Source organism: Aspergillus chevalieri, chromosome 1 (genome assembly GCF_016861735.1).
Source record: "Aspergillus chevalieri M1 DNA, chromosome 1, nearly complete sequence".
NCBI classification, from domain to species: Eukaryota; Fungi; Ascomycota; class Eurotiomycetes; order Eurotiales; family Aspergillaceae; genus Aspergillus; species Aspergillus chevalieri.
This window is the reverse complement of record NC_057362.1, coordinates 583823-607474: the sequence shown is the minus strand read 5'-3', so window position 1 is coordinate 607474 and position 23652 is coordinate 583823. Positions and strand designations below refer to the sequence as shown.

Genomic DNA, 23652 nt, shown 5'->3' with positions numbered 1-23652 from the left:
AAACAGGATTCAAGCAGCCAGTCTTCAGAGCCTAGTGTGTATATCACTGAAAAAGTCTGATTGCTAGACTCAAATGCTGCTGAGCTATGGACCAATTTCAGTGCGTACAGGATAAGAACAGATTTATAATAACAGTCGGGACTGCATCACAGACGCCCCTTGCTCGGCTTAGTCTTAGAATCTCTTGTATCTGGCACTGGAAGACGCGGTAGCGGGAGTCCCAGTTCTCGCGCCACCTCCCTCGCTGCCCAAATACCAGTGACGAAAGCGAGTGCAAGACCGCCAGCATATCCCAAATTGCTGAAACCTCCAGCATCGACGCCAGCGACAAGCAATCCCGGTAATATGGTCTTATCTGCAGTGAGGGCGTGGCCCTGCTTGTCGATGTTTATTCCTCCATAGGTGAACGTAATCCTGTCAGCCATGTCAGTATCCATGGATACTAAACAACGCGAGCTTACATACGATGGTTGCACTTCCATAGCGTAAAACGGACCATCGCCCTCCACTAAAGAGGCTGGGGGCAAGCCGCCCCGGCCAACGGGGACGTCAAGCGCTAGTCCATTTTCTCTTTGGCGAACCACTCTATCGTATTCCTCAATCGTACGCTTGGCGTTCACGCAGTCCACGCCCCATTGTGTCAGTATCTCGATGAGTTCAGCAAGCGTAGACGCGGATCCGACATTGCATCCATGCTCGCGAGCCTTTTGGGGGCGGTCGACATTCCCTGCATTCGGGAATAAAGCAGATACACAGTGTTGAAGGCGGGTTTTCTCGCTAAAGCCCGGAGGAATAACGCGTCAGTGTAAAACCCTAACTTCACATAACTAACGAGAGACTCACTTGAACAGCAGGAAGCCACGTCGATTCTCTTGCTTTGCAAGATATTGGTTGATTATCTCATCGCCAGTTGTCTCATCCGCGAAACGGCGCCCACCCTGATTGAGCAGCAAGCAATATCTACTCTCTGTGGGCTCGTTAGATGTCTGGCAAATTATGCACGGGAAATCGCTACTCACGATATTGTGCTAGCGGAAGATAGTCCTTGGGCCCCACTTCATCTGCTCGGAGAGGAGCAGCCATAAGATGACCGTAGTAGGTATTCATGCCCCTACTTGTTCCTGCTCCTGCTCCGATGGCTAGATTAAACCCATCCCCCACAGAGCCCCTGTTCGAACGCACGAAAATGTTGTCCCCGCCCTGGCCCAGATATTTGGCTGTCAGGCTCGGCGACCCCTGGAAACCACCGGTGGCCAAGACAACTGCCTTGGCCTTGATCTCGTAGTATGATGTGGATCGGCCACTGGATCGCACGCGGCGAATGATAGCACCATTGATGCGAGAGCCTGGAGCGCAAGGGCTGTCCTGCAGTTACAGCGTGCCGGTACTACGCCTTCACATCGCTTTGGTATCGCGGCACTTCTGGGGCAACATCTCATGGCAATCCTACGGGCTAGAGCCGTTAGCCTAAGAGAGTCATCGCGCGCAAGAGAACGCCAGCTTGACTCTACGCATGGTTATAAGCATGGCGTTAGTTGGGGGTCACCTGGATGGCAAGTTACAACGCCACAGATGACACCTCGGAGTCCTCTTGTCTCGGATTTGGACCCGTTTCTGACGCCGGCGATATCGAGTCAAGACGGGTTTGTTGGCGACGGCTTCGCTGACTTTTTCCGGGAAATATTTGGGCCAGGCTTTGGGAATTTCTTTTGAACGAAGCAAGCTCTCCGGTCTATCGTGTTTCCCACATAACTTCGGCATGAAAGAGATCGATTAAGTGTTTAAATTGCTTCGAATATTTCCAAGGACTGACCATACCTCTTTCCGAAGGTGGGCGTGTAATGGGTGCGATGGAGATTCTGGGGATAACGGTCATGTCCCGTAGTGTTAGAATGTGTCCATCTTGTTGGCTATTTATGGAATTGAAAAGAAAATCAAAAGAAGCAGCAGAATAGAAAAATCATGAGACTGTCGAGGATGCGGGACTCGGCGCATGAGACCGACGTAAACCGGTCAATAAAAATAGTGACCGAGGTATGTCGGGGAACTGAGGTCTGGGTAAAAGATCATCCCCCGCTGACATATTTACTAGTGATCGGGCATACATACCCATCTCGACTCGCATTTTCAGATAATCTCAATTGGATCAGAATGTCTAAACCGTTGCCGTCCTCTATCGTCAACGAGTTTGGTATTGCCACGCTATCTCTCGGCAACTGGAGAGAACATCGACTGCAGCCCCGCCTCGAAGCAGCTGCTAAAGCAGGTTATCGATGGATTGACCTTTTTGACGAGTGCTGGGAGAAGTATCTTGAAGAGCATGGCTTGCCAGGGTACCAACTGTGGGAGGCAACACCGGCAAACTTACAAGTTGCCCGCAAGCTCGGCAATCTGGTCAAGTCACTGGGAATGCGCATTGCTTGTACACAACCCTTGCGCAAAATCGAAGGCATCAAAAATCCAGTGGAACGCCGCGCGACGTTAGATTTGGTCGCCAAGCGTTTCCCTTTCATGCGGGCTTTCGACACGGATCTTGTCTTTATGTGCGCTAACATCCGCACCGACAACGGAGTCACGTCTGATCTCAATACTGTTGCAAAGGATCTGGCCGAGCTTGGCGACATGGCAGCGGCATTTTCACAGGCAGACGGCGGGCCAATCTTGAAAATTGGCTACGAGGGCCTTTCCTGGGCCGTACGGAACACCTGGTCGTCCTCATGGGAGGCAGTGCGATTCGCAAATCGTCCCAACGTCGGCCTGATTGTCGACGCGTTCAACATCCTAGCCGTCGAATTCGCGGACCCTCATAACCCCGACGGACATGGGCGGATATTCCCCACTCTCGAGGAGTCCATCCAAGTTCTCACAGCTTCTCTTGCAGCTATGGTCGCGACGGTCCCGGGTGACCGGATTTTCTTCTTCCAATGCAGCGATGCGGAACTCGTAAATCCTGCGACAATCCTTCCGACAGAGCCAGATACACCGGCTCGCCTTCCATGGTCTCGAGGTCATCGTCTCTTCCCGCTCGAACAGTCTCGGGGTGGCTATATACCCGTTGAGTTGGTTGCCGCTGCTGTACTTGCAACCGGGTACCGGGGCCCGATCTCATTGGAGGTCTTTAATCACTCATTGAATCAGCCTGGCGAATGCATTCCAGAAGTTCATGCTACGCGCGGAATATGCGGACTGCATAAGCTTATCGCGGCTGCAACGGCGTTGCCTCCTTTCTGGAGTGGTTGGTTAGAAGCTCGGAAAACTGAAGACATGGTTGTCGGGCGGCTGCGTTCCGATACTTCGCGATTATAATTTATCGTAGAAATCGATAGTTATAGAAATCTGTGGGATATATTATTTTGCATTGGGTGCCAAATGTGCCATATTCCAAAATTCTTGCTGCAGACCCTCCTATTAGAAGTCATTACTTGTTCGGCAATAGCTTGGGAAAAGTGTCATAATTCATCAAAGAAAGTCTTATCGACTATCCAAAGCGGCATCATCGACTTTGTCTGAACCAGGCTTTTCAAATAGATAGATAATCTCCCTCAAATAGTTTCACCAGTAGGCTGTTTGGATTAGGGCTAGCCAATCACTACTAAAGCACTGCAGACTTGGGCATGAAGGCAGAGTACTCACGCCAGGACACATGAAATAGACCAAGACGACGGTTCGATACTGGCAGCCAGTGGCCAACTCCATATCTTCCACCTAACCGTTCGAGTCCCAATACTCGCTTTTATATATCTCAGACGATAGTTTCTGTCAGGCACACAGCCATATATCCCAATCAGATTATGTTGGCTAATTCGCTGTGGATTATTGGGGGCGTTGGGTTGTAGAGTATCATAAACACCGACGTGATAACTTTGATGGGATTGGAAGAGGATCGCCAAAAATAAGCTGACCTACGTATCTATCGCCCATTTCCTTGCGAATATTAAGACAAATACCTCCCGCATCATATGAGATGTTGAAAAGAGTAAACTAGCCCCAGCCCAATCCATTGTTCCCAGATATCACTACATTTCCATCATGTTCATACAATTAAGTTATGTATATGTTCCTCGGTACGGCGCTTTGTAAAAGTTATTCATGATATTCTATGGGAAAAAAAGATATAACTACCAAATGCTTTTCCTTTTGCCGGTCCATCGCTGAAATTGCTGCTTGAATAGTGCTGTCGTGGCTTATCTCCCTTTCCACCAAGCCCAGCAATTCATTAAACTTCACAGTTGGCATGCATTCCACAAACACCTCAATCATTCGATCGCCCGGCAGCATTGTTCTTTTCCTTTCGACTCCCCATTCCACAAAGCAATAAAAGGAACGGGATCGTCCCTAGTAAAATGAACGCCACCAGCGTGAAGGCCCATCCCCGACCCATGGCGTTCAGCATGGGATCAATGGCCGCCGATGCCGCGGCCGAAAAGAAAGACCGCACCATATTATTCGCGGCAGTCGCAGCAGCCGGGTGAGACGTATGCAAATCGACAAGCAGCGTGGAGGTGGAAATGAAGCCACCAGTCTGGCCCATGCCGATGAAGAACAGGAGCACCTCGGGCGCCGCGAGGTGCACCCCGTAGTTGACCACCCAGCCAAATGCCAGCACAGTCAGACTGCCCATGATGACTAGTGGGATGGTGATGGCGCTGCGGGCTTTCTCGACAGGGACCGACTCTTTTTGGGACTGTATTTGTTCGGGGGTGGCGTCTGGGCCGGCGCGTTTGGCGGCGCTGCGCCGGTAGTTCCAGTCCAGGAGACGGCCTGTCACTACGGAGGCTAGGATGGACCCGGTGCCTAGCGTGATGTAGCAGAGGCCGATTTGGAGGATGCTTAGGTTGTACTCCGTGGTATACATCTCCGTGATGGACGAGAGAACGGTCATATTGCCACCCATGATGACTCCCGTGACCAAAAGGACGATGATCGAGTTTGGATGGAACACGATCACAAGCGGTTTCAGCGGGTTAGGGAATCGGAGCTTGTGCTGTGGCTTTTCTGGCAAGTCGCTGCTGTCGGACTGGTTGAGACTCTCCGCGGGAGAGGAAGGCTGCTTGGATGCGTTGTTACGGTAGAAGTAGTGAACGAAGGGCTGGTTCCATGGCTGTGCCGGATACGAACCGTCCCCGACGACATTCCGTGCGGTCTCCGGAAGGAACAAGAGGAGAGGCACCAAGAAAACACCGGATGCGATGGTCAGGAACCAGAAAATCGACTTCCAGCCGAGATACTGGGCGAGTAGACCACCAATGATGGGGCCAATGGCTGGTCCCGAGAAGTTTCCTGCCATAACAATGCCCATGTATGATCCTCGCTCCTCTTTGGTGCTGACATCGGCAACGGTCGCCGCAGACAGCGCCACACTACTGCTGATTCCGGAACTTTGTAGACATCGCAGCACAATCAGGGCGGGGTAATTCTCCTGCAATGCGAGTCCAATGTTTGACGCGATATAAATGACGAAGCAGATGATGTAGGCGGGTCGACGGCCAGTTTGGTCTGCAAAGCTGCCGAGAAACATGGGCGCAATTCCTTGGAAGATCTAGCAGATTACCACCGTTAGTTAACCGCATTCTTTGGTTGATATCCGGGATATGCTTAGCATTTACCATGTAACTGGTGACTGTCAGGTTGATCAAGGACGATGACACACCCAGATCCTGAGCCAACGCATTCAAGGCCGGGAAGTAAATCTGGGCCGACAAAGAGGAAAAAAAACCAGCCCCGGCCGCTGTGAAGACGATGTATTTCTTCTGGAGGTTGCTAAAGGAGCTGTAAGGCCGAGGCACGGCCGAAGACTCCGGGTTCATTGTGGTTGAGGTGGTTTGGGCATGGGGAGAAAAACCGAACACGAAGTGAGAATCAATTGTTTGCAACGAGATAGATACAGCTGTTCTCACCGCCCCTTTTCACTGCTTTCGTTCTCTCAATCGATCTTCCATCATTGCGAGGAAAAGAGAAAGAAAAGAAAACAGCTCGCAAGTTGACGTGAAAAAAACTTGGCAGGCCATGGGATGCTTGTTGATAATGATCGGCCTCAGTTTAGGCTTGCTGTGAGTCCTGAAACCCAAAGGAAGTGAGTGAGCAAGAAAATCATTTCTTCCTAGTGATATGATCATCAGTTCGGCTCGGTAGATAGTTATGGACGGGCCTACGGAGGACGGCGAATGGAGCCAGACAGTAACAATCATCATCCATCAAGGTTAGTCAAGGGTATCCTGTGCCTGTCTATGGAACACTGGTAAATCTGGACCTGCCCCATTGGTGGTATGCACTCGGAGTAGCCTGTCCGCTTCGGTCCACTGATCTACGTTTTCGGTAAGTGAGCTGCGCACGTTAGAGCACTATTCCGAGTACTACTACTCGTTATTCCGATTATCAGATCAGATTGATAATTTGCTCTTCAGCCGATGGTACGCAATTCTGGCGCCGATTGCCAGACTTGCGCCCTGATTTGGACCCTGATTTGCATCCTGATCGTCTGAAGACCGTGGGAGGTTGTGATGACCATTCTGTGCGACCAAATACCGACCTCAATATGCCACCAAAAGCAATTGATTTGCCGCTCGAAGAGAGTGCCATGTTCAGCTTGCAACGAAGGCCTATCAAACCAACCAAGTATCAAATGTATTCAAACTCTTGGGGTATCAATTACACTCAGCGACTGCATCGAAGTACGCTCACCCTGAAGAATCTTCATGAAGTAATGAATATTTGATACGGATCAACAAGGATTGCCACTGTTCCATGTTAATGTACGCAGGACCGCCAATCTGATATTCAGGTCGGCAAGGACCTCTGGCATCATCAAAAACCAGTGAGAATGGATGTAAGACCACATTGAACGCCAGTAAAACCTTCGATCCGGATACAACCGCAAGTATGACTACCAAAACGACACAATGTGAAGTTTCAAAAGTTATGGCGATCCGCACTCACCTGCTATAGTAATGATCTCGCTGAATTACCCTAGCTGATCACGATAATTATTAGGAGGCCGCTATGAGTCCAGATTCAAAAAGAAATTCTCACAATGTACTCATGACCCTGACCCAAGTGGATTGGCATGACATAAACTGAAGAATATTTCATCCGGTATGGTGTGATGAGAAACTTGCGCCAGAATAGGGTTAACAAGGTATTGAGAGTTGCAATTCCAGGACCATCCTGAGATCTTCACAGATCCATTATTCTCCGTGTCGGCAATATTTAACCACCTCATCGCCTCAACTTTCAAGTTATCAAGACAATTCAAGCACATCAAGACCGTTTCTCAAAACAAGAGCTCCCCTCCATATCTGACAGCGGCGACAGCGGACACAAGACAAAATTCGCTCATCATGACTGCTGAAATCTTCGACGCAACCTCATCTGTCACCATCATCGGCGCAGGCCCCTGTGGATGTGCCTTTGCAGCGGACCTGGCCAGCCGTGGGAAATCTGTCATGCTGTACGGCCACCCGGACCATCGTGGTGCAATCCCGATGATCGAAAAGAACGATGGCTGGTTGAATGCAAAGGGGGACGACGTCAATGGAAGATACCAGATCAAGACCACCAGTGATCTGTATCTGGCCATTCGACACTCCCCGTTCCTCGTGTCCACCGTGCCCTCGTACGGCCAGGACACCATCCTGCAGATACTGAGCCAATTCAACCTGCGAAACCACACACTCATCATCAACGTCGGTAACTTCTTCTACCTTGCTGCCCGCCAGAAGGTCAACTGCCATGCCATTCTCGAAACCGACATCTCTCCTTACGCCGTCCGCATCACGGGTGACACCGTCTTCGTCAAGGGCGTCAAGAAGAGCCTGACCATCTGGGCCGAGCCACCAACCACGCAGGCCAAGCGTCATAGCCACCAGGCGGAACTCACCCTCCGCCGACAGATCGAGTCGATCTTCTCGCAGCGCCTGGTGTGGTGCCAGAATCTCCTCCAAGTGGGACTGAACAACATCAACCCGGTCGTGCACTGCCCGGCGGCGCTCATGAATGCGGGCTGGATCGAGGCCACCAAGGGCGATTTCTTCTTCTACGCCCAGGGCATGTCCCCCTCTGTCTCCAAGGTGACAGAGAAAGCGGACCAGGAGCGGGTAGCGATTGGCCGCGCCTACGGTTTCGACCTCGTCGACATTACCACCTACATGAACCAAAACTACCAGCACGATCGAGAATTCCACGACTATCATGATTTTGCCATCGGGTCCGTGATCCACAACAAGACCAAGAGTTCCCCGTCGAGCCTGAAGCATCGCTATCTGCTTGAGGACATCCTCTACGGGATGGTCATCTGGTACGAGCTCGGTCAGAAGTGTGGTCTGGCGTCGCCAACAATCCGGGCACTCATCGAGATGGCATCGGTCGTCAGCGGCTTCGATTACTTCGAGCATGGAAGAACCCTGAAGGCTGCTGGACTGGCTGATGCCACCAAGGAGCAGATTCTGATGGCCTTGGGAGGTCCCTTGGAAAACGCCACCAATGTCCTCGCTCCACTCTCGGGCCCGCTTGTCAACGCCAATGGCAGCACATTGGAGTCGCACGCTCCACTGCAGAAACCCCAAGTCGCTGTGTGAGCTGCACTGTCTCCAAACCAGTTCTGGGATAAATTATTCCGTGTAAAAGAAATGTTCTATACCTGTTGGTTTCTCTAGTATATTTTCTTCTCACTTCTTCCTTTGTTCTTACATGTGTTTCGATTTTCTATAATGATACATTGGTTACCAAATAGATGATTTCTTCACCCAGCCTTCAATGTTTCGACAGAGTAAATTGTACTACCCTTGGTAGCCAAGACAATCACATATTGGTGCTCCAGTATTCGGCAATAGTTAGGTCTCGGCTCGTCAATGCAATGAGCAAAAAAGGCACAGAAGAAAAAAAGGAAGTTGCAGGAAGCTATTAACGACAGAGGAAGCTGCATTTCCCGAATTTTGGATATTGAAGTAATCACGTGCACCTTTCCCTACATAGTATTGCCTGGCTCTGCAGTCAGCCACGAGGGGATTCAGTTCTATAAACTACAAGAATATGTTTATCTCTAATGTCAGTTCCATCATGAATACAACTGATACTGCAACTTATATACTCAGGTGCGGAGGAGCGAAGAAGCCGACCGCTAAACAACTTGGATCAATGTATCGGAACAACCTGAAAAATGTGACGGCTGGTATGGCTATGTGCTCTATGAATCGGCGACTCATAAATCATGAAATCCATGTGAACTGATTTCTCAACATCTGGAAACCATGGCACCTTGTCTATCTTGGCTATTGTATGTCTTTGATGGGAGAAATCAATGTGAACACTAGCATTCACTATAACCTAACTCTGCCTCTGAAGACTTTGTTCAAGTCTAGTCTAAACTCCTCTTCCATACCTTCAACGGCAATGGCCCCGGCAACAGATTTGTCACTTCTACCCGATCCTGGTCCCATTCCGGATGTGGGAGTGCAAATCCATACCGGTGTACAGCGCTAGCAAGCATAATAGTTTGCTCCAAGTAAGTGAGGTTCCGTCCAATGCATGCTTGAGGACCACTGCTGAAAGGCAAAGCCAGCGCTCAGGGATGATTTTCTCAGGTGCTGGAAAGATCCGCTCATCGCGATGTGCAACATAGGATGACATAGATACAGTCGTATCACCGGGGATAAGAGTACCTAGTATAACTGCGCCATCAGGTGGTGTGCGACGAGGTAGATTGTAAGAGAAAGGGGGCGTGAGGCGGAGGCTCTCGTCAAGGCAGGCCCGCAAATAGGGAAGATGCTTCACTTTGTCGTAGGGTGCAACGATAGTGTCCACGTCAAGGGCAGCATCGATTTCTTCCTGCAGGCGGGCAAGACAGGAGGGGCTTCGCAGCAACCAGAACATTACGTTGTTCAGAGCAATTGCGGTGGTCGCAGAACCGGCGTCTAATAGAACGCCTACCTCGGATGCGATTTCTCCCCATTCGAGGCTTCTAGGACTGCCATCCTTGCTATTCATCAAGCATTGGAAGAAGTCGTCTACCTTCCCATCCTCAAATGAACGAGCGAGACGTTTCCTTGCCTGGTGGTTCACGAAGTCATTCCAACCTTGGCTTAACCTCCACAGCTCTCGATAGGAAGGTAATAGGCGGGTTGCGTATTTGCTGTTGAACCAATACCATTTGTCTGCGTAGGCAATACGCGTATGCGCTATCTTGGAAGCATGCAGACAATCCCGGAATTTCACTTCGTATTGTACGTTATCCACAGTCTGGGCGGACACGAGATCGTTCCCAGTCCTAAGCACACCTAGTTTCTCCGAGAGAGCAATATTGGCAATTGCATCGATGGTGAAGAAGTTCGTCCACGTGCGGAAATCAAACGTCAGATCTTTCGGGTCGGGAGGCTGGCAGGATTCTGGTAGTGGCGCAGTGCAATGTTTGTCACAGGCTTCGATAAAATGAGCTACATTTTCAGCCACCTTAAACTCCCAGGCTTGCACGTTCTTCATGGCGAATGCGCCTGCGAGCATCTTCCTCTTCCGCGCATGGTCCTGTTTGTCAATGACATTCCCAAGGTTGAAGTGTAAGCCGGCTTCTGTCTGATAGAAGACATCTTTATAGCACTTGGTGCCGTGCCCGTAAATGTCTCTTATTGCATTTAGGTCACCATAGGAAAGTGAGTTGGGACCGATGCGGATGATTGGGTGCTTCTTGTGCATCTCACTGAGCTTCTTCGATCGGATGCCCCCTCGCCATGTCTCCAAGCACCAACCAAGATTAGAAATTCCGCAAAGAAGATTGTAGTTGGGATAACTTCGCAGACGCTTCGGATCACGGAAATAGTCGAAAAAGGGCTTTATAATAAGGTAGATAAAAAAAAAAAGCTATAAGTGCGAGAAAATACATGCTTGGCATATGCTATTATAGAAATCAGGAAGGATAGCCAATCTCGATATCGTGATGACACTAGAAATTGAACCTGGGGAGAAAAAAATGATTCCTTTTTATTTTCCGCAAATATACAATGAGTTTGATGTTTCTGAGCGGTTATTTAGGTCATATAGTACAAATGTATAGGGAAACAGGATACTTACCCTGTCTTTCTATCGAGGAATGGCATGTTAAAATTAGGAAATACTTCCCGCTAGAAGAGTTGTAGACAACATTCTGTCCACTTTCAGCAAGCTGCGCCGTCGATTACCTTGAATGTTGCAACAATGAAGCATCGCGGTTGCATGAGACATTGGTTATCCTTCTTCCTCTGGCCCTATCAATTGATCTACCATGACAAGGCTGTAGGTCGAGAAGATGCACCTACACGTTTGAGTCTGTTTATGATCTGTTATACTCGTTCTTCCCACCTATAATAGCGGATTCGATTTCCGTGGAAGTCAGCTATTCTGGTCATGCGACAAGCGGGGTTTGCCACGGGATCCATTCTTGGGGAAAGTATTCCCGCTCTGAGGCTCATAAAGAGTAATGGCTTTACCGGCTCTTCCTAAATAGCTCCTCCAGTCCATCGTATTCTTTCGTTTTCGTGTTTCATCAGACGGATACGCTCAAAAGCGTTAGGAGGCAGTCCTATTACACGCATGCCATGCCAAAACATGAAAAAGGCAGATTTTTTCCCTGGTAAGTCGGCCCTAAAGTTTTACATTGCCAAGTCTTCCAGACTGGTCCTTTTCTTTGTCTCGCGTGCTTCCTCGGCCTCTGGACTCTTAGTCCCATACGTCCACCACCCTGACACCGGTTGAATCGAATCTAAGCCGGCCTCCTCCGTTAGGGGGCAAGAAGATACTCATATGGAGTCAGTTCCTAATTAAATCCCCTGGGAAAGCGGTGTGGGCCATCGTGGTCATCTGCTCCATGCAGAATCTGTCCGCTGGAAATCGCATGGATTCCGACCATACCGGCCACGATCTTGGTGTATAGATATCGCCATTATCGTTGACCCTCACAGGAACCGACACCATCCCGCACGGGATTTCTTCCGTGTTGACATGATAGAATAGGATGCCGCCTAACGCACAACTCGCCTTATAGCCTGCAAATGATTCCCAAGTAACGAGGCCGACGGGACCATCCCGATATAAAAGCTGACCATCTTCATTCCAGAAACAAAAGGCGGCGATCCAACCGGAGAGGTAATATGGTCGACTTCTGCCCGTTTCTTGGGCTCATCCGCTCCAGAAATTGATGGCTTCGCGCAAAGATGGATCACAATTGGCCGAAGCAGCTTGGCAAAAGTCGCTGGTTCTTCGCCAAATTGGGGTATCTTGTCCAGCTTGCCCACCATCTACGCCCATTCCTCCTTTCATCGAGCAATGTCATCCATTATGAAATTTTCATATGGTAGACACCTTAGTTTATGAACTTTGATGGACTGGTATTAAGAATTGATATACTAGATATCAAAATCATGCCTATATAATAACAAGGATCAAAATTGAAGCATTGGAAACCCGGTCGCACTTCCATCCGCTATCTGACCGTTGAAATTTCTGCTCAAATCAACTTCTTGGGAAGCACTTAACCTACTGTATCAACTGCAGTGCGGACCACCTTAGGAACAAGACCCTCCGGTCGGACTTCAACGTTTGAGATTACCTCACAGTGCGACAACGCTTGGGTAAGTCCATCCACCTATGGAGAAATACCTTTAGGGTTTGCTCGGTGATTCAACCATTTTTCTTTTGTTCCTCCATCGCCTTTTCTTTGTTTAAATCTCACGAGAGAAGCCCTATCCTCCAAGCCAAGGCGATAAAGGGCGGTGGCGTTAAGCTCATACTTCCTGTAGGAGGCGCTTCCGTCTGGCTTCACGATTTATGCAGTTGCGAAAAGTTGAAGTCCTCGGCCAGGCATTTGGCATAGCGTAGGATACCAAAGTCAATAATCAGTATCTTCGGCCTTTGGCTCAACGCCTGTCGCATTGAGTGACAGAGCATAGCTTTCCTTCCCATCTTCAATTCTGATGGTCAAAAGTGATCTGTAGCAAAATGTTAATTGCAAAGATGCTATACTATTGGGAGCGTCGACAACTCGCGCGGTATTAACACCTTTCGGCATCGATTCAGCTGGAGCGGCGCCAAGATCAGCCATAGTGTACTTTGAGTTTCCAATCTCAATACACGAATTATTGTAGTAGATGGGCCGACCAAAGACGTCGTAGTTGTACTGCTCTTTCTTGAGGTTAAGGGCGGCCCAGTGCGCACTGACATCGTAATCGGCTTAATTGTTGGTCATAACATTCCCAGAGAATGGAAATTCCATGATGACTGTATAATAGCAAACACTATGGACTTTCTTTTGCTCGTCTTAGCCAAGGGATTTGTATGATTTTTCGTCACAAATAGCCAGGGCTGATAAATGGACATAAGGTTCCTTAAAGCAACCGAACACAAGGGCTTTCGATCCTGCTTGTAGTAAATGCCGATCACAATCAACTATACAGATCAAATGAGCTTATTGGATCATTGATGGCTGCGGTCCTGCCGACCAGCATCGACGGCCTGAAGAAATAGATCTTACAGATCCTCCATCATTTGAAGCGTCACTGCCGCTATCCAGATGACAGCCTTCGCTAATATTCACTGGAGGAAGGGACAGCTAAGAAGTTGGACTCGTATATTCAGCCCTTACCATTCCCGCTGCCACGGGAAAATCCAAACCTCAACAGTGTGGCTGCCGGACTGCATTGTCGGCTTCTATCGTGCACTGACTATGTGTTCCTGGACTAAGGCTGCGTAAGTCCTGCATTTCAGCTATGCACATTGGATGATCTTTCAGCTCAGTCGTATCTGCAGAGGTTATCGAAAAGGGGAACATGAGACCAAGAGCCCCGAATACTATAATCATGTGACATGCCTGTGATCATCATTAATCCTAAGCTTTGAAATATTTGTAACAGTGACATCGCTCCAACTGGGATGCGAGGATAGTAAAATTGGTCCTTCGCGGCGATGATCGATCCTTCGATTTGACTACTCAGTACCAACTGACAGAAAAGGAGTGATAAACTCGGCATGAAAAACCACAGCACTGATTTTGAGCGGAGCTACATCACTGCAGTGGCCCTGCATCCAGACAAGAGCCAATCATCATAAGGATTTCTGAGGGTTGAAATCGCGCGGCCCTACACGATGTTGGATGACCGCCAACCCTCTCTATTTTGCACTCACCCTGGCTCACCCTGGTCACGACTAAAAAGCGACCTCACCCTCTAACTCACCCGTGAGGCACCCACCGAACGGTTGACCAAACTTAAGCCGAACGTATTTGCACAGTCAATAGTCAAAAAGCCCTATATCTCAATATTTATCTGAAGCCAAGAATTGGGGCGGGTGCGAACCATAGGGGTGCGGAATCTATAGCTTCAAGCACCAGAGATACAGTGTTGACACCAGGGATGCGATGGAATATCCAAAAATGGAAGCCCTTGCGCTGGTGGTGCCCAGAATCATGCAGGTGAGCGGAGACTCACGGTGGAGGTGAAATGACTTAAAAGTGACGATAAATAGTGAGCGCCCAGGACTCTGATTGTATTCTGTATTCATGCACTCTTCTCCTGCCTTAGATTTTCGTTTCGCTCTCTCTGAAGTGGGTATCGCTAAGGGGAAAACGGGAGTTGGTTATCATAGCCTAGCCAGGCCACCGCATGAGGGAATACACAGCTCGTCGTGGACTCACACCCACTTCTAAATAGCTAATACGTATATCTACTGGACACCTCGTCTACTCGGTCCGACTCAAGCATACAGCATAGATGTAAAATAGGTATCAATAGTTATAACTAACGTATTTCCCAAGCGAGCCGCCACCCCAAGCGAGCCGCCAGAAGCTGTATTCCATATAATATGGCACTTTTCAAGACTTCAATATTCACACCGACAATAGACATATGAGAATATTAGGATGTGAATAGTATATATATTGGGCTAGGAATTGGATCATTATTTTTAATTTTTTTTTCACCATTTTATCTAGCTACTTTGTTGTTGAGATATGGCAGGCTTAAAAGTGCCATTTACATGGTATATAACTGCTGGCGGCTCGCTTGGGGTGGCGGCTCGCTTGGGAAATACGTTAGTTAGTGCTCCGGGACGGCGTATGACATAATCAATCAATCAACCAATCAACACACTAACATCACATGCTCACATTCCTTGGCGGCACAGGCGGCAGGTCTTTAGCATTCATCTCTAATGATCATAATGATCATCTCTCATCTCACTACATTCTATTCCCTGCAAGCTTCTTTCTCAACTGACGTAAAATAATCCTGGATGGAAAACTGACACATATCACTTGCCTCTGTGTAAAAAGGCCGTCAGCAACCTCTCCTCTTACAGTGTTGTTTGGTCAGGCAGGTGCATTTCTTGTTCTTAATTTAGGCAAGTGCACTTCTTTTTCACATCAGGCAGGTGCACTTCTAGTCCTTATCTTCCAATGGCCGCCGCCATCACCAGCTGGGTGCTCAACCCAATTCAATCTTTGACAATGTCTCGACCGCGTACTCGTGAGTTATGGTGCGCTTTATCCGATGGTCTTCAGAAGTCATTTCCTGTGGAATGTGTTGCAGACCAAGATAATATCAACACTCTCAAAAAGAAGATCTGGGAAGAAATCAGGGAAAAAATCAAGAATACCATACCTCACTACAGTGATCTCAAGCTCTACAGCCCTGTGGTGCAACTCAATCATGAAGAGAAGTTCAGGATTGATGATGGTGAATTTCTACGTCCACGCCGAATGATCACGACCAACCCACTCTTCCCCGAAAGCAAGGATCCAGATGTGGATATTGTTGTTGTGATGAGCGGAGATACAACTACACGGAAACGGAAGCATTCTGAATCACAAAGTGGTGAGAGTATCTCATTCTCAATGATCTTTTCATGCTTGGAGTTAACAATCAAACGTCACAGTGAATATACCTCAGACACAGTCCATTGCAGTGGATCCGTTAATATGTCCTCGAGAGCATACAGTGTCCAAACTTGCAGCCATTTTGGATGATGTGAACATAGTCCATGTGCGTGGAACTCCAGCCAGTGGCAAAACATGTCTCTCTCAACTTCTGAGGGACTACTATCACAAAGAGGGAAGAAAGGCTTTCTTGATCACAGACTGGGAAAAACTTGATTCTGAAAATCCTTGGGGCAGTTTTATCGAGCTTGTCAAAAAAAATAATAAAGAACTAGAAGGTGCCTTCACCACTAGTTATACCACAACTTCATTGCAATCAGAACAGGATCTTTCTTGGGTTGTGACATCAGACACTGTGATTCTCGTCGATGAGGCACAGAAGACTTACAGTGATACAGTGCTCTGGAACACGATTTTCAAAGCGAGACAGAAGTCTGTCTGTGCATATGATTTTCGACTATGTCTTTTCTGCTCTTATGGCAGTCCAGGCACAGGCCCAGATCAAACATTCTTCACTCCAGTTACCCTTGCCAACAAACAACGCATCTCATTGACGCCACAAAGCCAGCCAGGCTCACCATCTATAGGCTTATTTTACAGCAACGAAGAGTTCAAGGATGTTGTTTCACGATTGATTAGGTTTCTGTCTAAGCAAAAGCAACAATTCAGTTTTGATGAAGATGCCCTGGACTACATATTTGTGCTATCAGGTGGTCATCCAGGAGCGGTTGAATCCCTAGTCAATGTAATTTTTCAGGTATGTGCCAAATTATTTTTTATTTTGATGTCTCCCTCACCCCCTAATAGTGAGGCATGGTGAAGAGCTTTATCTAAGTTGAGAAGCTAACAGTTTCAGAACTACCGCCATGACATCAAACATGGGATTATTAGAACCTTGACGGAAGATCATGTCATCCGGTTCCTGGAGGACACCGCCAAGGTCTTTGATAAGCTTAGTACAGAGTCGGTTGATCGCTCTTTCCCTCATATAAAGAGGTGCACAAGCAAGATTTCGAACATATTGAACAAAATTACAGAGGAAGGAAGTGTTCCCTTCAATCTGAATGATGCAGACATCAGGTTCTGTTATCAGAATGGTTGGATTCACAGGGTAGCTCTGGATGGTGATGATATTGCAGTTCTGCCATCACGCTTACATGAAAAGTAATTCTCACATGTCCCTATTGTCGTTCTGAACTGACCATCTTAGATACATTGAATATTCGATTGGCATGATATCAAAACCCCTGCCTGCCAGATTTGACTCACTACAGAAATTATGCAAAGAGATTCTCAGCAAATTCTCCATCATGAACTTAAGGAACTCAGCTGAGGGCAAAAAGATGTCAACTGCATCACAACCCAGACCTGTGGAAGCACAGTATCAAGCTGAATTCTACAGGGGATTTGTCCATACAGCAGGGCAAGGTGTACCGATATCCTCTGAATGGTCAAGAACCAGAGATGGTCGAGTGGATTTCTATATTCCAGAAAAGAAATGGGCCATTGAGTTGTTGAGAGATCATATTGAAGTGAATGAGCATATCTCTCGATTCAAGGAGGGTGGAAAATATCATCCCTGGCTGGAGGAGAAAATGGTCAAGGATTGGATCATAATTGACTGTGCGACTTCTTTACCAACCAAAGGTGTGTTCTTACCCAGTGTTTAGTTTAATTTATTTCACTAACAACTTGATAGAGTTCTCGGAGCCTAAGCTGTGGCATGCTGTGTTTGCCAATGATTATTCCGTATTGCAGCTGCATAACCATCAGAAAGCTCTTATGATGTCTGTGCATCTAAAGAATTGACAAGAAGCAGGGATGATATGGCTATCATACTGTTTACTTGCGTCTGTCTTTCTCTGTACTTGCTTTGTTAGCTGTAGCCAACTTTTCAACTAGCAAGCAATCAGATGAATTCACCTGGTTTTCTTTATCTTGCCGCCATGACTTCTTCCTTTCCTTCCTCTCCAGGGCCGATATTCTCGTCTTATGGCCATCTAGTTACGATTGGGAATAGTAGCTCGTTTTATCTACTAGACCGAGCCCGTGACGACCATGGCAATACTCTTAGGTCACAAGTAGTCGATGAAGGTAGATTTATGGACTTGTATCTGGAAGTGAACATGAAAGGTCTGGAGAAAAAAAAATTTACTATCGAAAAGGTGCTTATGCAGTCAACTCCATACACTAGGCCTTTGGGAAATAAAACTAGAGATTATAGAAGATATTATCCATACCTCCATGGTTCCAAAACTAAACCCTGATATGAGGGTTGGCCATGGGAGCTCTCAATCCCTGTGGATCTCAGCCTAGCTCATAGGATAGTCGGCTGTGTCCCTGGGAGCCTCGAGCAAGCTCCTTGGAACCAGATTGATCTCAGAAGCGGACTGGAACTTCAACCGAACTTAATCTAGATTATTTGACATGAGACAAAGACATGGCCACAACTGACCGCCATATTGATGATGCCAGCGCCTGGACAGGGGTAGAGTGGGTGTTTCGCACCGGGTGTGAGTGGCCGTGGAGTATCGCACCCCTCTATAGAGCACCCACGCTAGTCGCGCGAGCGCCAAAAGTTGACACCACCTCGCACCCTTTAGGGGTACTCACCCTACTTTTGACCGTACACAAGCCACATGTTAAGTGCGGCAAACCGTCATTTTTGCCCTTTTTTCGTTGCTGCTCTAAGGGTGATGTCTGGGTGAGCACTAGTTGGGTTCAGGTAATTGGGGTGATGCCTTTAGAGTCGAGGGTGAGCGTTGGGGTGATCAGTTGGTGAGCATGGCCTTGCGAAACCAAACAATATTCTATAATATACTGCCGGTTCTAATAATCCATATACCAGCCATTTGCATCGATGACTGCATGTACGCGGTTAGGTATGCTCTCTGACAGACTAACTAATACCCTATCCTCAATTACATGCCACGCCTCTTGGGCTGCCCGAATCAATAATCTTTTAGATGCCTCTGTATTTGGTGCATACTCTAATTCAGGGTAGAGTTAATAGATCTTTTGCTTCATCAATGCCCAAAGATTCTCAATAGGATTAAGATCTGGTGAATGCGGTGGCCAGACCATGACATTCACGCCTAGTTCATCAAGGACTTCTTGTACAATGCCTGCAGTGTGGACAGGTGCGTTATTATGCATGAAGACTTCGCCAGGCTGGAGTAAATCAGGTAAGAAAGACCGATATAAAATGCTGATTATCCTTGCTGTAACTCCTCCACGCTGAGCATCAGGATGCCCATCAAGAGGGATTAAGCCAGTTCTTATAGAGGCTCCAAAGGCAGCCCAAAACATCTGCTTTATGCCTTTTCCACATGGTTTAGTGTGGACATCACCAAGCCTAATTTGATCCGAGGGTTTTGTGAATGTCCATATCGGTCTTTTCCTGATTCCTCTCTCCACTGTACACTCGTCACTCCATTTAACTTGTGCCCAATCATTTGAAGTAAAAGATTCATACCTCTTTGCCCATTCTAGGCGTTGAGAAGCATGTTGGGGTGTCAATTTGGGCCGACTTAATTGTATCCATTTTCGGAGATTGGATTCACGGAGGAGGTTTTGTAGAGAGCGCCTTTTAACCACATGGTCCACTCCATCTAGTAGTTCCTCATATTTGGTATGAGGATTGGGGGTAACAGTATCATGGATATAATTGCGTTGTTCTTCATTCAGCTTGTGTGGCCTGCCAAAGCGTGATCTTGACTGGTTATTCTCACGTTCACGCTCACGTCGTATGGTTGTTTTGATAGTGTTGACAGGGATCTCCGGGTGTTTATCATGAACTTTCTTCGGACCCCATTTGATAGAGTGTAGCTCACATATTCGGGACCGTATTTGGGGGCTTAATTCCTTTCATTGTGGAGGCATTTTGAGGATAGGCGTATATGGCAATGGCTTGTGGTATGTAGGGAGTCTGATAAGTAGGCGGTGGGCAAAGGCGGCGAATAGGGGGGAGGTTCAAACTTTTTTCTCCCCACTGTAACTGGCCGGTTGGGACAACCGACCACCCAATTAACTAAGTTACTCTTTCCCACATATTTACAATCAGATCCAAACATAGCGAAGGGACATGATGGCTATGAAGGAGAAAGATATATCAGGACACTCATTCATGTACTTAGCTTCTTCGCGATCAATTAAAGTCATTCAGCATTGGTTACCTTCTAGTTTCTGACTCGTCCGCACTTAACGGACAACCCAGTATACATACTCGGTTGGCCTTGCTTCTCTATTCGTTACCTTTATCGCTTCTACTTGTTGGTTATCCTACGGAGCCTGGAGGGGGCGATATACCCATCGACGCATACGACTTACTGAACTGGACCCGGAGGGGCATTGAGCATACGACTATCTGGAGACACTTAGGGTAAGTGTCCTGTCTCGAAATACAATTAACTAGAACCCTAGGTACGATACGAGAGAAGCCAGGTTGTGACAAGCGGTTGCTTATTTTTGATGGCCATTCAAGTACCAAACTGCAGAGTTTGACATTTTCTGCAAAGAGAATGCTATTATCTGTCTTTGTATGCCTCCATATACATCTCATCTTCTTCAACCACTTGATGTTGGTATTTTTTGGCCGCTTAAACGCACGTACGGAAAACTAGTCGAGAGGATGAGATGGTGGCTGGAAATAACCACATTGATAGAGTGGATTTTCTGCATCTATATTCTCCTACACGCGATCAGGTCTTCACTGGAAAGAATATATGCAATGGCTTCGCAGGTGCTGGCCTTAAGCCATTTGATAAAGGCCGGGTTCTTAAAAAGATTACTTTTCAACTTCGTACGCCGACACCACCTCTTATTGAAGTTGAAGGGTCAATTTCCTCTGCTTTGCAAACACCTCAAAATCCACGCCAAACTGATCGCAAGGTTCGGAACCTACAGAGAAGTCTTCAAAAGAAGAGAGCGCTTTCTAGCAGTTTAGTCTCTCATATTCAACTTGAAAAGGCAGTGCAGATGGCAATGAATATGAACCTTCTTCTTTTACAAGAAAACAAGGTTCTGCGCGCTGAAAATGAACGAAAGAAGAAGAAGGTAAGGACACATGATCCTCTAGGGACTGATCTCTTTATATCTGTACAGGAAGGTCGTGAGCGCATTCAGCAGCTGGATACACAGCTTAATGCACAGGTTGATGAGCCTATACCTGTAAGTCATTGGCGCGCTCCACCACGCTGCAGTTGCTGTGGGACTGTTGGACATACTATCAGAAGTTGCCCTAGTAAATAGTTAATCACTTCATCTTTTAAATGGCCTAATTAAATGGTGTTTGTGGTTGAAAAGCTTTAAAAATCATGTTGGTTGCGGCGAAGGTGCGCAACTCGGCCGTGGATCACATTAATGCAACTAGAGAACAAAGAACAGTTAAGGTAGATAGAGCAGCGTACATTTGAAAAAAAAAAAAAAAACTAGCATCAAGTTTTCTTCCTTCCTTATTGACACCGTACATCCGCACCATACACCTGAATATAAATACTTCAGCTAACTGGGGGTATATTTTGCCTGCTATCTACCCCTGCGGGCTCATCCAGCGGTGTTGGATGGAGGTTGCCCTTAACGGCAGATTCAAGTGACGGAGAAAGAAGTGGGTGATTATGCGAGACTGGCAACTGATAATCCATACCAAATTGACTGCAGTTGCCGCACCTCGACGTCGTATTCTGGCATGACATGAAGTATCATTTTGTTGAACTCCGGGAATCTGTACTGCTCGGCTATCGCGGCTCGCTCGAATGCAGGAGGGTAAGCACCCGCATGTGCCCAGTCTATCAAACAAACCTTTCCAGCAGCGTCCAATATCATGTTTCGAGGACTGATGTCCTGATGCACGAGGACGAACTTCTGAAAGTCAAATGAGGGGATATTTTGGGGGGCCTGGTTATAATCTTTGCATATCTTGAGTTTGTGGTTAAACCAAGCTTCCATCTCGGACCCAGAATTGAATGGACCGGCACCATAGTCTGTGAAGAATTTACCCCGACAAGGATCCCCTCCAAGAGGGCCGGCTGTTGGAATCGGAATCGATTGAAGTTGTTTTATTATCGCCGCTGTCTGACAGATCACATCGTCCTTTTGATGTTTGGTGAGATATTTCCAACAATCTCCCAGATTTTGGCCCTTGACATAATCCATGACCAAATAGCCTCGTGTCCCATAGTACTCGAAGGGGTCGTCCACCTGGAATGTGCGGTAGACCCGAGGAACTAGGATTGAGGTCCTCGCTCTGACAAACTCTAGAGCTCTACCCTCACTGGGAAGAACTAAAGGCCCGCATTTTAATACTAGGTCGTGACAAATTTGTAGGACTTTGCTTGAGCCGATTTGGTAGAGCACAGGAGCAGTCTCCCCAAGCCGCACTAATTCCTTGTTCGAAACGCTCTCGATATCAACGCCATCGAGCGGGAATATGTTCGTATCGTCCTTGCTTCGGGCCTGCGAGAATGTTAAAATCGAAAGATTTACCAGCTGAGTAGGAAAGCACATGCATCAATGGTTGGAGTAAATGTTGTATCTCCGGGCCCGTCTGGAGCTCGTGATGGGACGTTCTCATCAAGACCGGGCATTGCGCACTGCAGCGGACGCCTTAAGAGTCAGGTAATGATTCAAGTTTCCCCAGACAGGAACGTAAAACTGATAAATGAAAAAAGAAGATAATACTTTCTTTTTTGTCGTGAGCACTCAAGAAGTGCCTTCATCACGGAGTTTTGTGGGAACTAAGATGGTTCAGTAGTAGTAGTAGTAGTAATAATAGTAGTAGTAATTGCTATTTTATATTTTACGTCGGAAAGGCGGTCGCGTGTTTGATGAAGATCGGATATCGGACCGAATTAGCAGAGAGGTTTTATCGTATGGCGATGAGGCGCTCTTAGTTTCAGCAAGCACTCTCTACAGCAGACTCAATACTACGTACATTCTCTACTGCGCGATACTGTCGCTATAGCTCTCGGCTGTCATATAGGCCTCGTACAGTTATCCGGAGAATCGGCACCGCTGCCCCGAAACTTCCTCGTTTCACGTGTCAAAACAGAACACGTGCCGCCAGGTTCTGAAACGGAACATACGATGGGCGAAGCGGAATCGCCTATCTAGTAGCTAAGCTAATTCTATCATACATACTGGCGAGACTCCCCACGGCGTGGCATATATCATATTAAGTTACCTCAATCTAACTACTTTTGCTAGTGCTTGCGAACCCTAATGTAATAGCATATGATCACAAAGACAGAGATGGCTCAACAAGGAACTTGGAAAGCGATCCCAACAAGGTCAACAAACATACAGGCCACAGAGGAACTGGCGGCTTGACCAGGCAGCTGCAATAGCTCCCAAGCACCTAGCAAGCCGTTATTTTCAACTGAAGTCAGCACATGCAGCTATAGGAACATACCTACATCGGATCCAGGTCCGGGAGGATGCAACCTGTGAAGGATGCGGTATATCAAGGGAGACAATACACCATCTTCTCTTTGAATGTCGGAATGGCGACACCAACGAAACAGGCTCTACAAGGACCTAGAGACTGACGGAGTCTTGAGACCCACCACTGCAGAAGAATATCCACAAGGACGACTCCTAGGAGAGCCCAAAGCTACAAGGGCATTGCTACAATTCCTAGCCAGCACCAGCATAGCTCTACCCCGGGCGCACCTACAGCAGACGGCGGAAAGGGCCCGAAGAGATGACGAATGGGGACTGGGAGCATTGGAGGAAGCAGTTAGAACAGGAGAGGGGTAGCAGGGAGG

General features: G+C 47.6%; 7 protein-coding genes across 7 annotated transcripts; 3 read left to right on the top strand and 4 right to left on the bottom strand.

The window, feature by feature from the left end:
* Nucleotides 1-146: 146 nt before the first annotated feature.
* On the bottom strand, nt 147-1434 carry ACHE_10205S (uncharacterized protein; the record flags this gene model as incomplete). Its single annotated transcript, XM_043276687.1, has 5 exons — nt 147-414; nt 466-777; nt 844-967; nt 1020-1360; nt 1421-1434. 5 exons carry the CDS (start codon nt 1432-1434, stop codon nt 147-149), a joined length of 1059 nt encoding a protein of 352 aa, XP_043131325.1.
* A 717-nt stretch (nt 1435-2151) lies between these two features.
* ACHE_10204A (sugar phosphate isomerase/epimerase family protein) lies at nt 2152-3306 on the top strand (the record flags this gene model as incomplete). Its single annotated transcript, XM_043276676.1, has 1 exon — nt 2152-3306. One exon carries the CDS (start codon nt 2152-2154, stop codon nt 3304-3306), a length of 1155 nt encoding a protein of 384 aa, XP_043131324.1.
* A 946-nt stretch (nt 3307-4252) lies between these two features.
* Nucleotides 4253-5807, bottom strand: ACHE_10203S (uncharacterized protein; the record flags this gene model as incomplete). The annotated part of the gene is made up of 2 exons (XM_043276665.1): nt 4253-5539; nt 5607-5807. 2 exons carry the CDS (start codon nt 5805-5807, stop codon nt 4253-4255), a joined length of 1488 nt encoding a protein of 495 aa, XP_043131323.1.
* Nucleotides 5808-7337: 1530 nt separating this feature from the next.
* ACHE_10202A (uncharacterized protein) lies at nt 7338-8573 on the top strand (the record flags this gene model as incomplete). Its single annotated transcript, XM_043276654.1, has 1 exon — nt 7338-8573. One exon carries the CDS (start codon nt 7338-7340, stop codon nt 8571-8573), a length of 1236 nt encoding a protein of 411 aa, XP_043131322.1.
* An 841-nt stretch (nt 8574-9414) lies between these two features.
* ACHE_10201S (uncharacterized protein) lies at nt 9415-10683 on the bottom strand (the record flags this gene model as incomplete). Its single annotated transcript, XM_043276643.1, has 1 exon — nt 9415-10683. The coding sequence occupies one exon, from the start codon at nt 10681-10683 to the stop codon at nt 9415-9417; it is 1269 nt and encodes a 422-aa protein (XP_043131321.1).
* Nucleotides 10684-15409: 4726 nt separating this feature from the next.
* ACHE_10200A (crinkler effector domain-containing protein) lies at nt 15410-17698 on the top strand (the record flags this gene model as incomplete). The annotated part of the gene is made up of 5 exons (XM_043276632.1): nt 15410-15827; nt 15889-16646; nt 16746-17053; nt 17100-17536; nt 17589-17698. 5 exons carry the CDS (start codon nt 15410-15412, stop codon nt 17696-17698), a joined length of 2031 nt encoding a protein of 676 aa, XP_043131320.1.
* A 3804-nt stretch (nt 17699-21502) lies between these two features.
* ACHE_10199S (aminoglycoside phosphotransferase family protein) lies at nt 21503-22473 on the bottom strand (the record flags this gene model as incomplete). The annotated part of the gene is made up of 2 exons (XM_043276619.1): nt 21503-22342; nt 22396-22473. The coding sequence occupies 2 exons, from the start codon at nt 22471-22473 to the stop codon at nt 21503-21505; spliced, it is 918 nt and encodes a 305-aa protein (XP_043131319.1).
* Nucleotides 22474-23652: the final 1179 nt, after the last annotated feature.